Raw genomic sequence first — 11,726 nt, 5'->3', positions numbered from 1 at the left:
CAATTAGCGAACCATTTAACTTTGAGGGTATATATTTTTCAGTTTGTGTGTTTACCATATAAAAATATATTGCCACAAGTTAAACTCCATTAAAAAGCCATTTTAGATATTGAATAATTTGCATAATATGGTTTATTTTATTTATATATATATATTTTTTTGCAAATACTTTTGTAAATGTAAACATTGATTTTTGTTTGCTTTCGTTTAAACAATAAAATAATTATTTATATATCGTTCCCGCATAAATTATGGCATAAAATATATAAAATATTATTTATTTAATTTGATTTGCTTCAAACTTTTGTTTTTTTGCGTGCACTCAGAAATCATGTGTAAACCAATAATATGTAAAAGAAAATACCACTGTTACAAAAATTTCCATTTCTTTGTATCGTTTGAGAAAATTAAATACGTAAATTAGTTAAGATAGTTATGTACAATCAAGGGATATATAAAATGTAAGTGTATATGTATATATATATTTAATAGAGGACGCAGCCCCAATTCAAATTAGAAAAGTTATATCAATTGCACTTTAAATTATTTAAATATATATATAGATGTATATATGATTACGATTACATGTATATAGATCGCTCTCTAAATGCAGAAACAAAACGTCGCAGCTCGCCTGCTCTCTTCCCTCTATCTTCAATCTACTAAACTAAAAAATTGTGGCGCATTATCATTATCAAGCTATATAGAATCTAGGCCAATGTAATTTTGACCGGACCCAGCGGCAGCTGCTTCATATAGTTCCAGGCATCGACGCGCGTCATTCTCGCCGTTGAGGCACCATTAATGCTAAGGATCTCGTCGCCGTTGCGCACCTGATTGGTCTTCTGGGCGGCACCACCTGGGGAGAAAATAGACCTTAGTAATTGCAATCTGGCTGGAGCTGGCACTTGACTTACCCATGAAGACCTTCTTGACAATCAACGGACGATTGCCCAACGGCGAGTCGAAGCCGCCCTCAATGGAGAAGCCCAGTCCACAGCTGTCCTTGATGATTTCCACGCAACGCGCACCAGCGCCAGACGCCACGTCTTCAGCTGCAATAGCAAATAGAGGTTTAAGACGACTCCACTAGATCTGTAGGCTTCAGATCGCTTACCCTGTGCACGTATCTCCGCGGCAATGGCATTACGTGCCTCCGCAGCACGCTCCAGCAGCTCACTGGTGCTCAGCTTGGCTGCATCTCCGCGAGAGAGCTGACGCCTTGCCCGAATGCCCGCAATGGTCAACTCTGCATCGTTGCTGCTCGCCTCATCCAGCAGACTGGCCGGCTGCTGCGGACTGCTCGTGCCCGTGCTGGGCGTGCTCGGCGTGCTGGGCACGGTGCTGGCGCCACCCTCATTGGACACAATGTCCAGATCCAGATCGAGCGATCGCGATGCCTTGTGGTAGTTGCGTTTGCGTTCGTAGTCCAGCTCAGTCGGCTTCTCATTCAGTGAGCTGAGCGAGCCCAGCGAAGAGCGTTTCTTATTCAGCGGCTTGATGATCAGCGATTCGGAGCGCGTGGCCACGACGACGACTTCGGGACGAGGTGTCTGTGGAGGGGCAGAAAATTAAAGATTAGTTATATAAATAGCTGTATATATGTGTATGCATGCCCACCTTGAGCACGCTGATCGATTCACGATGTGTTAGGCCTCGCATGCTCATGCCATTGACGGCCAAGATGCGATCGCCCTTCTTCAGGCGTCCGTCCTTGGCAGCGGGCGTGTTGCTCAATATTTTGTGGATCTGGAAATGAAGAGGATGCAATATTAGTTCGTCTCATATATAAATGAATATATTTATATGGAGGACTCACGGTTATTTCCTTAGCCTCATAGTCGGAGCCACCGGCTAGTGTGATGCCAATGCTGCTCTCTGGCGTATCCCGCTGCAGGACTATGATGAAGGCTTCCGGTGTCTTCAGTGGCGGATCGGCCTCCTCGACAATCTGCTGCACATCTTGTGCCGTAATCAAGCTCTGATTGCTGCCCAACGATGAGAAGCTGCCGAACTCCGTGGCCGTCTCTTGGGTGGTGCTCACGTTCTGTGTGGTCGAGCTGACGCCCGAGGAGCTGGAGGCCAGCGAATCCAGCGAGCTGAAGCGCTCATGATGCGGCTTAGCGTTGGCCAGGGCAACGCTCGTGATTGCCTTGTGCACGGGCAATGGAACTGGGGGCGTGGCCGCTGCTGCAGCCGCCGCCGCGCTGCGCTCAAATTTCTCGCGCAGCTCAGCCGTCGTCTGCGACTTGCTGGCGCTGCCCAGGCCCAGCTTTGGCGTCTGAGTGCGCTGCGGCATGGGGCAAATCACAGGCTTGGCCTGCACCACGCGCAGCTTGGCCTGCTGCACGGGATCGGCCTTGAAGCTGGCCTTGCGCTCCTCATCGATGAACATGGCACTGATCTTGGCCGGCGTATCCGAGCGCCGGCTGCTGTCGTCCGTATCCGAGGTGAGCTCCACATAGGCAGCCACATTGATCAGCTTGTCCACCACCAGCTGCTTGGCCAGCAGTTGATGCTGCTGCTGTTGCTGCTGCTGTTGCTTGTAGCTAGACTTGAGCCGACGCCCGTTCAGGACGCAGGCCTCACCATCGGTGCTGTCGTTGTCGTTGTCATTGAAGTTCTCCTGTCCGCGACTCTTGGCGCTGCGGCACTTGGCCGAGGCCAGGATGCTCTTGCGATTGCTGTTGGCACTGGCATTGGCATCGTTGCCATTGCCATTGGCATTGGCGCTGCCATTCAGCTGGCACTTGAGCACGCGCCGGGTGAGATCCACGGTGGGCGTGCTGCCCAGCGAGCTGCAGCTGGCCTGCGAGCCGGCCGAGGAGCCCGACGTCAAGGTGGAGGTGTTGGAGCTGGCTATCGAAGTGTTTGTCTCCGAGCTGAGCGTGCGTGTCAGCGCGAACTTCTCCGGTGGCGTGGGCACGCGTGCCGTATTGGAGAATACGGAATCTGTGTCGCTCTCCTGATCGGCGAGGAAGCTCTGTTGCAGCGGCAACTGTTGCTGTGGTTGCTGCTGCTGCTGTGGTTGCTGTTGCGGGGTTGGCCGGCTGGGCATGCTCAAAGTGCTAGCTAGCGATGTCCTGGGCGGCTTGGCAGGCGGCTGCGAGAGCTGTGTCTCCAAAGGACGACGCTGTGTGGCCGTAAGGAAGCTGCGATAGCTGCTGCCATTCATGTTGCTGTTGTTGTTGCTAATGTTGCTGGAGTTAATGCTGCTGCTGCTGATGGTGCTGTTGCTGGCCTGCCTCAGCGGACGCATCTCGCCCAGGCCGCTGTCCGTCGAGTCCTCTCCACTCGCCGCCTTCACCTGACTCTTGATCTCGGGCAGATCCAGTATGGGCTCCAGCAGCTGCGGCCGCTCCGGTATGACTAGGCCGCGCAGCTTGGACAAGCTGCGACGCCGCTGCTCCAATATGTTGGTAATGGCCGCCTTCCGCGTGGCCGCATCGCCCTCGCCCGAGAAGCTGATGCGACGCTCTACAGCCGAGGAGGTGATGCTGCTGCTGCTGCCGCCATGCGTGCGACGTGGCAAGGAGGCATAGCTGTAGTTGTAGCTGCTGCTGCTGCTGCTGTTGCTGCCGCCGCCGACGCCGATGCTGCTGCTGCCGTTGCTCGGCGTGCTCAGCGTGTGCAGCGAGTACATGGAGTCGGCCACATGCAGCTGCGGCAGCTGCTTGGCCAACTGGTACTGACGCTGTGCATCGTTCAGGTTCTCCACGCTCATGGCGCGCGTCTTCAGGGAAGGCGCTGGGGTCGAGGAGGCCGCCTCCAGCAGATTCTCGCTGCTCATGTTCAGTGGCTTGCGAGAGAAAGTGGAACTGGAGCTGGCTGTGGCTGGAGCTGGCGCAATGGCGTCCAGTTCGTTGCTGGATGAGAACATGGCTATTTTGTCGCGCACCGATTTTTCGGACTTTTCGTCTTTGCGCCAATCGCTGGGCTTGCGCGGCGCACTGGCGCTCAAGGAACGTTGATAGTCGCGCACGCCACCGCCGCCAGATGGCGCTGTGGCCGCACTCTCTGTGGCGCGTGCTGTCGGACGCGCATCCTCCATATTGATGACCAAATCCTGGCGATACATCTTACGCGGCACGGTTGGAGGCGGTCCCGTCTTGGGTAGCGGTGGTGCAGCGTCCAATTTGTTGCTGTTGTTGCTGCTGCTGCTGCTGCTGTTGTTGTTGTTGTGCTCGAAGCTCAGCTTGGGATGCATTATGAGCGGCTCACTGAAGTTGGGTGGAAACTCGTGGCCATCGGGTGGCAGTCGGGAATAGGTCGGTGGGGATGCGTAGCTCAGGTAGTCCTGCACCAGCAGCTGCTTCGTGGCGGTTGCTGTTGTGGTTGTTGCTGCTATTGCTGGGCTGCTCAGCAGCTCCATTTTGTTGTTGTGGTTATGCTTGGGCTGCAAGCTTGGGCCGAGCGTTGGGCACGAATTGGATGCGGACGAGGCCGTCGAAGTCAATGTGGAAGTGGAAGTCTTTGTCGCGCTCGCTGTGGCTAGTAGAGGCTTCTTGCTGCCAGTTGCTCCTGCTCCTGCTCCTGCTGCTGCTGCTGTGATGTTAACTGTGCCGATGCTGTTGTTGTGGTTGTGGTTGTTAAGGGTACCAAGATCTGTAAAGGGAAGCGACAGAGAGAAGGGGAAAGGCTTTGGTTAGCAAAATACACGAGGAGTAACAAGTGGATAAAACAAAACGAGGATATACAAGTAACTGGGAGGCAAGGTTATCGATAAGTGCAGGTATCGATAAGTACACGAGTAACTCAATACATTTATCAAATATAAAATATACGTTATTTGCTTGCAAATTTTTTTTGATTATCAATTGTAATTTAGGTGAATATTATTTAAAAAACAGTATAGCAGGATACTAGATTGATAAATCGATAAGTATCGTTAAATATTCAAAATATGAAATGTACTCCGCAACAAAATGTGAAGACCTATTGATAAGTGATCTAATAAAACGATAAATCGATTAATTTGATAGAAGACAGCTAGCTTGATTTGCCTTATCGATAAGAGTCCTAAACATCGAAAATGTGCAATAAACAATATATCAAGTTGAATTTGAGAAACCAATTATTCGATTAACAGATAATAGATATTTAATAAACACAATTACTGGCAAATTTATTATAGACATTTAATAGGGGTGAATGAGATCGAAGAATTGACATAATCATAGACATTCTAATTTATCGATAACGATTATTACTTTGATTATATAACTGATATTTCTAAGAGGTTAGGGCTTAGTTAAGGCACATAAAACAAATCGTAGAGGTTATTAAAGGTTTAAAAACTTGTTGAGGATTGTAAATCACTTGGATATTGTTTTTGGTCTTTACAGGTAAACTGAGTTTGCGTAGTAAGCTGTGAATGAAAGATTTGTGCAAGAGAATTAAAGAAAAAAAGAAACAATTTAAAAAACAATTTCCAAAACTTATGTCTATTAGCCGGCCGCTAAGACTATAATTATAATAAGCCAAAAAACAAAACAAAAAATTGGAAACGGAAAACTTTCGCCCAAAAAAAAAAGAGCGAAATAGTTGCCATTATGCGCTAACCCCTCTGCGACTTTAGGCACATCTTACGTATACCCCAAAAGCAAATAGATATTTATATCTCAACTACTCTTCTAGCTGAGGGCAATTAAAAACCGCAAGAGCCGCAACATCTGCAGCAATATACATAATAATAGCAATAATAATAATAAGTAGCTATCATAATGCCAGAGACGAGCTGAGATTTAAATAAACAAATTATGGATAAACAAAGCTTTGTCTTAACTGAAAACGGAACAAAGCCAAAAAAAGAAAAACAAAAACAAAAAGCGAAAGTTTTGCTAATGAAGAATAGAAAAAGTTTTTGTTTAGGTTGACAGATTTTTGTTTGGATTATTTCTCCTTTTTTTTTTTTGGCAGCTTTATTGCGTATTCGGGTCAATCGTTAGGGCGAGTTGAGCACAAAGAAGATGTGGAAGAAGAAGACTCTAGTCTGCACAATTTCACTGATTGAAATAAGAAATTGGACTGCCTCGAACTAGGCGAACGCCCACATATCACTCACACTTCAAGGCATCTTCACATACATGAAGAAATTTGCATTTTTAATTAAGCCAAAACAAGAATAAGGCAAGAACAAAAAAGCGAGGCTATCTTTCCATTAAAATGAAAACCGCTGCGTGCTTCTATTTTTTATTTTTTTTCTACACATTTATTTTATTTTTTGCTGGAAATTCTTTAATTCTTAAATTTTTTTGCGGTTCGTTGTTGGGTTTTGTAACTGAAGTTCTGTGCGCAGTGTTAATGAACTTTTGGCCAGCCAAAGAGCGGCTAAAAAGAAATCATGTACGTATAATATATGTATGTACATATATACGTACATACATATTTAAGCCGCATGTGCAGAAACTCTGGCAAAAAAGAAAGAACTGTTGAATGTTTAATATCAGAAGGGCCTCAAGGGCGCCGAAGACGCAGACCTAGAAAGTGTTTGCGCTTGTTTGAAAGCCAGCCAGAGAAACCCTGAGGAATGCAGTCATTTCATTTCATTCCATTTCGTTTCATTTCACTTGATTAATCAGCAATCGATAAGTGCGCCAACATTTATCGATGAGGCATAGCTGTCACTTATTTAACATAGATATCTGAATGCATGATTCAGCGAGACGAGTGACACAAAGTCTATTGCGGCGACTACGTCATGGCTGTCCACTCACTCATGGCTAAGATTAGATTTTGTGTAATATTTTGTAGTCATGTCACTTGGCACTTGGTTACCCCGCTTGGTCACCCCGCCAGCCATTCCACTTGTCGGCAGCTAATTGGCTTTCATTATGGCCACATAATATTTAATAATAATTGTTATTATTAATCTAAAAGGCCCTTTGGGCGCCCATTGAATACGCTTAGCCATTCTGATGCTACGCTTAATTAATCAAATTAGCCAAAGTTGGGGGGGAATATGAAAAAAAAAAAAGAAGAAAAACGAATTCCCTGAACCTCGACGAACTCTTAGACTGAGAGATCGAACTCGCAGGCCTACGACAGGCGGCAACAATTAATCTTCAACTCTCAAGTGTAACATGAGGCGCCCCTCTCGGTTAGGACTTTTGATATTTGCCAGCTGGCAGTTGGCAGTTGGCAGCTTGGCTTTTTCATTGTTGGCCAAAAAGCCGAGCGGAGTGGAGCTTTTTTTTATTATGTATGCATATGGTGGCTGGCCGGCCACCGATTCTTATCTAATGAATGTTTTATGTAGGCGCAAATGAAAAATACAAAATAAAAAACAAAAACAAAACCCGACTTGACTCGTTTCGTTCGGGACACCTGCCACAATTTTATAATTTGTAATCTTTTCTGATTGCGTTTCCCTGGCTTTATTTTTGGCAATTAAATAACACCGTTGCTGGAGCTGGAGCTGGAGCTCACAGCTCTCCATTAATATATAAATATATATATGTATATATACATATATATATTTTCTTATTTTTTGTGCACCTTTAGCTGCCCCGCTGTGCGCTCTGAAACAGTCGACTGGCTACATTTAATTGTAATCTTCAGGGGCTCTCGGCGAGTGTTCGCCATGTGAAAGGTTAAGAAGATTATTAGAGGTTCAAACTTACAAGATAAAAAAAAAAAAATAAAATAAAATAAAAATAAAATTGGCAATGGGAATTTGGGGCTCGAATTCGAATTCGAATTGAGGAAATGAATGGCGGCCGTGCACACAAGTGTTTCATGTCCAACAATCAACTGGAAAGTCGTACAATTCTCGGTACTCCACAAATATCAAAAAACGATTCTTGAAAGCTTCGGCGCGAGGCATTTCCGTGCTCGAGTCGACGCTTTTGAGTACATGCCAAAGTGTCGTCTTTAATTAGAAGCGAGTGAAACCAAAGCGGCGGCTGTCGACGCTGTTGGGAATCTCAATGCTGAAGAACGCTAAGCTACGCTTTAAAGTTCTTTGGAACTGGCTGGCATAACTCGAAACTTGCTCTAATAACTTCCGCTGCTGTGATCAACATGCGACGATTATTGCATAAGACTCTGGGAGCACTTGGCGAGCACTGGGCGAACTGTGCGGCCACTGCAGCGCCACCTACCGCTGATAATTATAAATTGCATAGTCTTAGACTTAGCTTTTCCCACAGTTTTCCTCAATGAGTTTTCACAGTGCTCCCTTCCATTTGGCTATGGCAGAAAAAATCCTGTAACAAATTGCGCGCATTTAGCGCACAAAATGCCACTTAGAGTTGCGCCCCTCTCTGCGCTTCTCAACGTGGGAATCGCTGTTGAAAATCGGCTTGCGTGCTGCTTACCGTACGTAAATAATTGAAATTAATATAATAAGTTTTTTTTTTCTCCTTTTCGTTTGTTGTTGTTGTTTTTGTACGCTTTCAGCGATTTCTTTAAAACATTTTATCGCTCGCATTTTACTCGTGTCGGCGTTCCCTTTGACGTCCAAGAGACGTGAAACAAAAACAAAAGACCAGAGAATAAAATGGTTAAAAAAATGCGTAGATTGGTAGCCCGCACATTTTTCTACATGGCTAGCATTCTGCGCTGATTCTTCGTGGTTTCTGATGCTTTTTATTATTATTATTATTTTTTTTTTTATCTTCTTTACTTCTTTCAGACTCTCTGACCATTCAGTGGACTGTGAAGCAGGAGCTCGCGCTCGCATATTGTTTCCAGCTGGAGCCAGCCGTATGGCATATTTCATTTTAATTATTTTATTAAAGCCTCTCAGCCACAATGTGCAATTATTTAAAGTGTTCAATGCGTCGCTTGATGGATGGATTGGATTGAAGAGTTTCGCACCACAATGCCCGAGGTGTCCAGCCCTCATCCTTAGATCACTCAGCACCCAGCTGAACTACACGCAATTGACGACGCGTCGTCGAGCTCAATGCATATTAATAGGCTTTTACTAAACAAACTCTCGCAATTCTCTGCTTGATCCGCGGCTCCTAAAACAAATTTAAAGCTCGTTAATTGCTACGCATTACGATAAAAAACGCAAGACCTGCGTATTATACAGTAGATGCGTATTTACATTGCTAGAAATAACTTAAACATAAGCCAAACAGCTGCTGCAGAAACAGCCGGTTCTTTGTGTACAAATATATTTAAGTATACATATGTCTATGGAGGAGTTACTAATTGTAGTCGTGGACTAATACCCTGTCAAAATGCTTTTCAGGTAATTATTATACACGAGGTATATAAATTTGTTACACCAGGCAAAGAAATATAGGTAAATGAAAAGTCCGTCAATTTCATTTTTGTATGTCAAAAAAATAAAAATAAAAAAAATAAAAAATATTTAAATAGTGTAAAAACATGTTACAAATAAATATTAATATTATTTCAAAAAAATGAATAAATTATTCTTTTTATATTTAAGTAATAATATTTATATAGTAATAGTATATAGTAATAAAATAAATAAGTCTTAAATTATTTCTATTTTTTTTCCTTTATTTTAGATTTATTTTACAATATCATTTACAACAAAAAGTAGCAAATAAAAAATATATAAAAGTTGTTTTTTTTTTTCACTACATTTTCTTATATGTAATTTAGTAATTTAAATTATTTATATTTAATTTAAATAAATAAACTTTTTAAATATCCCTTCTCTATTTCTATACATATTTCTATCCGTTCACAGTCCAATATACCCAATATTTCTTACACTGCTAGGGCATATTTAAAAAATTCCAGAGCATTTCTTTTATTTAATAAGAGCAACGCAGCAGACTACGAAGAAGAAGAAGAAGAAGCAGCAGTACGAGGAGCAGCACCAGTAGAAACCGCTGCTACAACCGACTTCTTGGCGGTGGCCAACAAAATGTTTCAGGTCTTAACTCCTTGACTACCTCGCTGTCTCTACCTCTACCTTTCCCTCTCTCTCCCTCCGCATCTCTCTCTCCCTGTCTTTCGTACTGCACGCTGGCCGTTTTGCATTTAATGTGTCATGCAACGCTGCATAGCGGACGCTGCTGCTGCTGCTTCTGCTGCTGTTGCATATGTTGCAGCAGTTGCAACTTCTGTTGCTGCTGTTGTTATGTGGCAAGCGCCAAGTGTTGCAAACAATGCGATGAGCGAGCGAGCGAACGGGCGAGTGAGTGAGCGAGAGGAGCCGCCAGAGGGGCTGGAAAAACTGCTTATGCATATGGCGAGGAAAATGTGCTGCCAGGAAAAATGCGAGCTTCAATTGCTGAGTGAGAGAGAGAGAGAGGGGATAGTGAGTGAGAGCGGGAGGTACAAAGAGGGCAAGCAGAACTGAAGTGTATGCCGTTGCATAAATATCGAGCTAAAGTGCCATGGGTAGGGGGCAAGGTAACTGTCGAGGTCTCCCAGCAGCAGCCGCCGTAGCAACGACAGCGACAGCGGCAGCTGCTGCCACACACGTTGCATACACGCACCCAGCGGCGACTGCGACGGCGACTGCGACGTCGACGGCTTTCGGCTTTCGGCGACTTGGCTTAAACGTATTTTTGCCATTGGCAAGAGCCAAAGGCATGGTTAACACATGGGGAATGGGACAGGTAAGCGCGTTAAGCGCGCTGTGAATTATATGTAAGATAGTGCAAAGCAGGTGAGAGGGAGTCAGAGAGAGAAAGGGAGAGGCAGTGAGAGGGAGAGAGAGAATGTAGGCAGACTTCAAGGAACATTTCAATGCTATTTACGACGCAATTTCGCATAAGGCATATACTAAAATATATATATGGCAGAGATGTCTACTTCTGAAATTTATGATGAGTTTTCTCCACTTTTTATTTCGTTTCGAAGCAGGAAGTGAAATCCAAAATTCAAGAAAATCTCCAGCTGAACAGCAAAAATATATATACAAACTCTAAATTCAAATTAAACCAACACAATTTGAAGCCCTAAACACAGCTGAGAGGTGCAGTTCAAACGAATTACGATCGCATCACATCACATCGCTTCGCATGTAAAAATGCATTGTCCATAAATTATCATTATCAAAAGAGATAAAAACAAATAAATCTTTGGGGCGGCACAGTAAAACCTGTCAGCGAGTGAACGCAATTTAAATAAGAAAAAATAAAAAAATATATATATACATAGATATATTTGGCCACGGAAAACTAATTAAAATAATACCAAGAAATTACGGAAACAACTAATTGGACAACTCGTGGCTAAAGCTTGCCGTAATATGACGTAGAAGAAGAAGAAGTAGTCACAGAAGTCGGAGAAGACGGAGAAGAAGCTCTATAAAAACCGGAGTTCCTCACAGTTTGACAATTGCTTAGCTTACATAATGCCGACTCTTTCGAGTCTTGGCTAATAATGTTGTTGATGGCTTTTAATAACCCACCTGAATAAGTTGAGTGAAATGAAAAGAAATGGAATGGAATGGCATGGCAAGGCATGGAATGGTATGGTTTGAATATGTCAAGAACCGTAGTAGCAGACGGCGGCAGAACTTTGATCTGCACAAGTCGAAAGACTTTTAACTTTGGCATCTCAAATATTGCAGATCGAAACAATTAAACGGCAATCGGAACAATTAAATGTTTGCAAAAGGCAGGCCGACAAGAAAACAAATGGCCAACATGGGTTAATTACTCTCTCCGGCCCAGTCCTATTCCCATTCCCCCATTAACTCGTTCCCCCATTGCCCCATTCCCCCATTCTTATTCTCATTCCCATTCTTAATCTTACTTCTTTAGAGCAGTGTTGAAAAAGGGCGT

General features: G+C 44.2%; 1 protein-coding gene across 10 annotated transcripts in view; it reads right to left on the bottom strand.

Moving 5' to 3' along the window:
* Nucleotides 1–249: 249 nt before the first annotated feature.
* The window catches only part of bbg (PDZ domain-containing protein big bang), a 171,163-nt gene continuing 159,686 nt past the window's right edge, over nt 250–11,726 (bottom strand). For 9 of the 10 annotated variants that reach the window (XM_089467015.1, XM_089467016.1, XM_089467017.1 and 6 more), the window contains 5 exons: nt 1,820–4,605; nt 1,621–1,749; nt 1,118–1,553; nt 918–1,055; nt 250–859 (listed from right to left, as the gene is read on the bottom strand). In XM_089467015.1, coding sequence (XP_089323141.1) covers nt 711–859; nt 918–1,055; nt 1,118–1,553; nt 1,621–1,749; nt 1,820–4,605 — 3,638 coding nt within the window. In that variant the 3' untranslated portion in view covers nt 250–710. Of the gene's footprint in view, nt 860–917; nt 1,056–1,117; nt 1,554–1,620; nt 1,750–1,819; nt 4,606–4,697; nt 4,857–11,726 lie in introns of those variants that run through there. The other variant, XM_089467024.1, reaches the window with a different exon arrangement.

Source organism: Drosophila arizonae, chromosome 4, assembly GCF_054131065.1.
Source record: "Drosophila arizonae isolate 15081-1271.41 chromosome 4, UAZ_ARI_1.0, whole genome shotgun sequence".
Lineage (NCBI taxonomy): Eukaryota > Metazoa > Arthropoda > Insecta > Diptera > Drosophilidae > Drosophila > Drosophila arizonae.
Note: the sequence above shows the minus strand (reverse complement) of the source record. Positions and strands in the feature narration are given on the sequence as shown.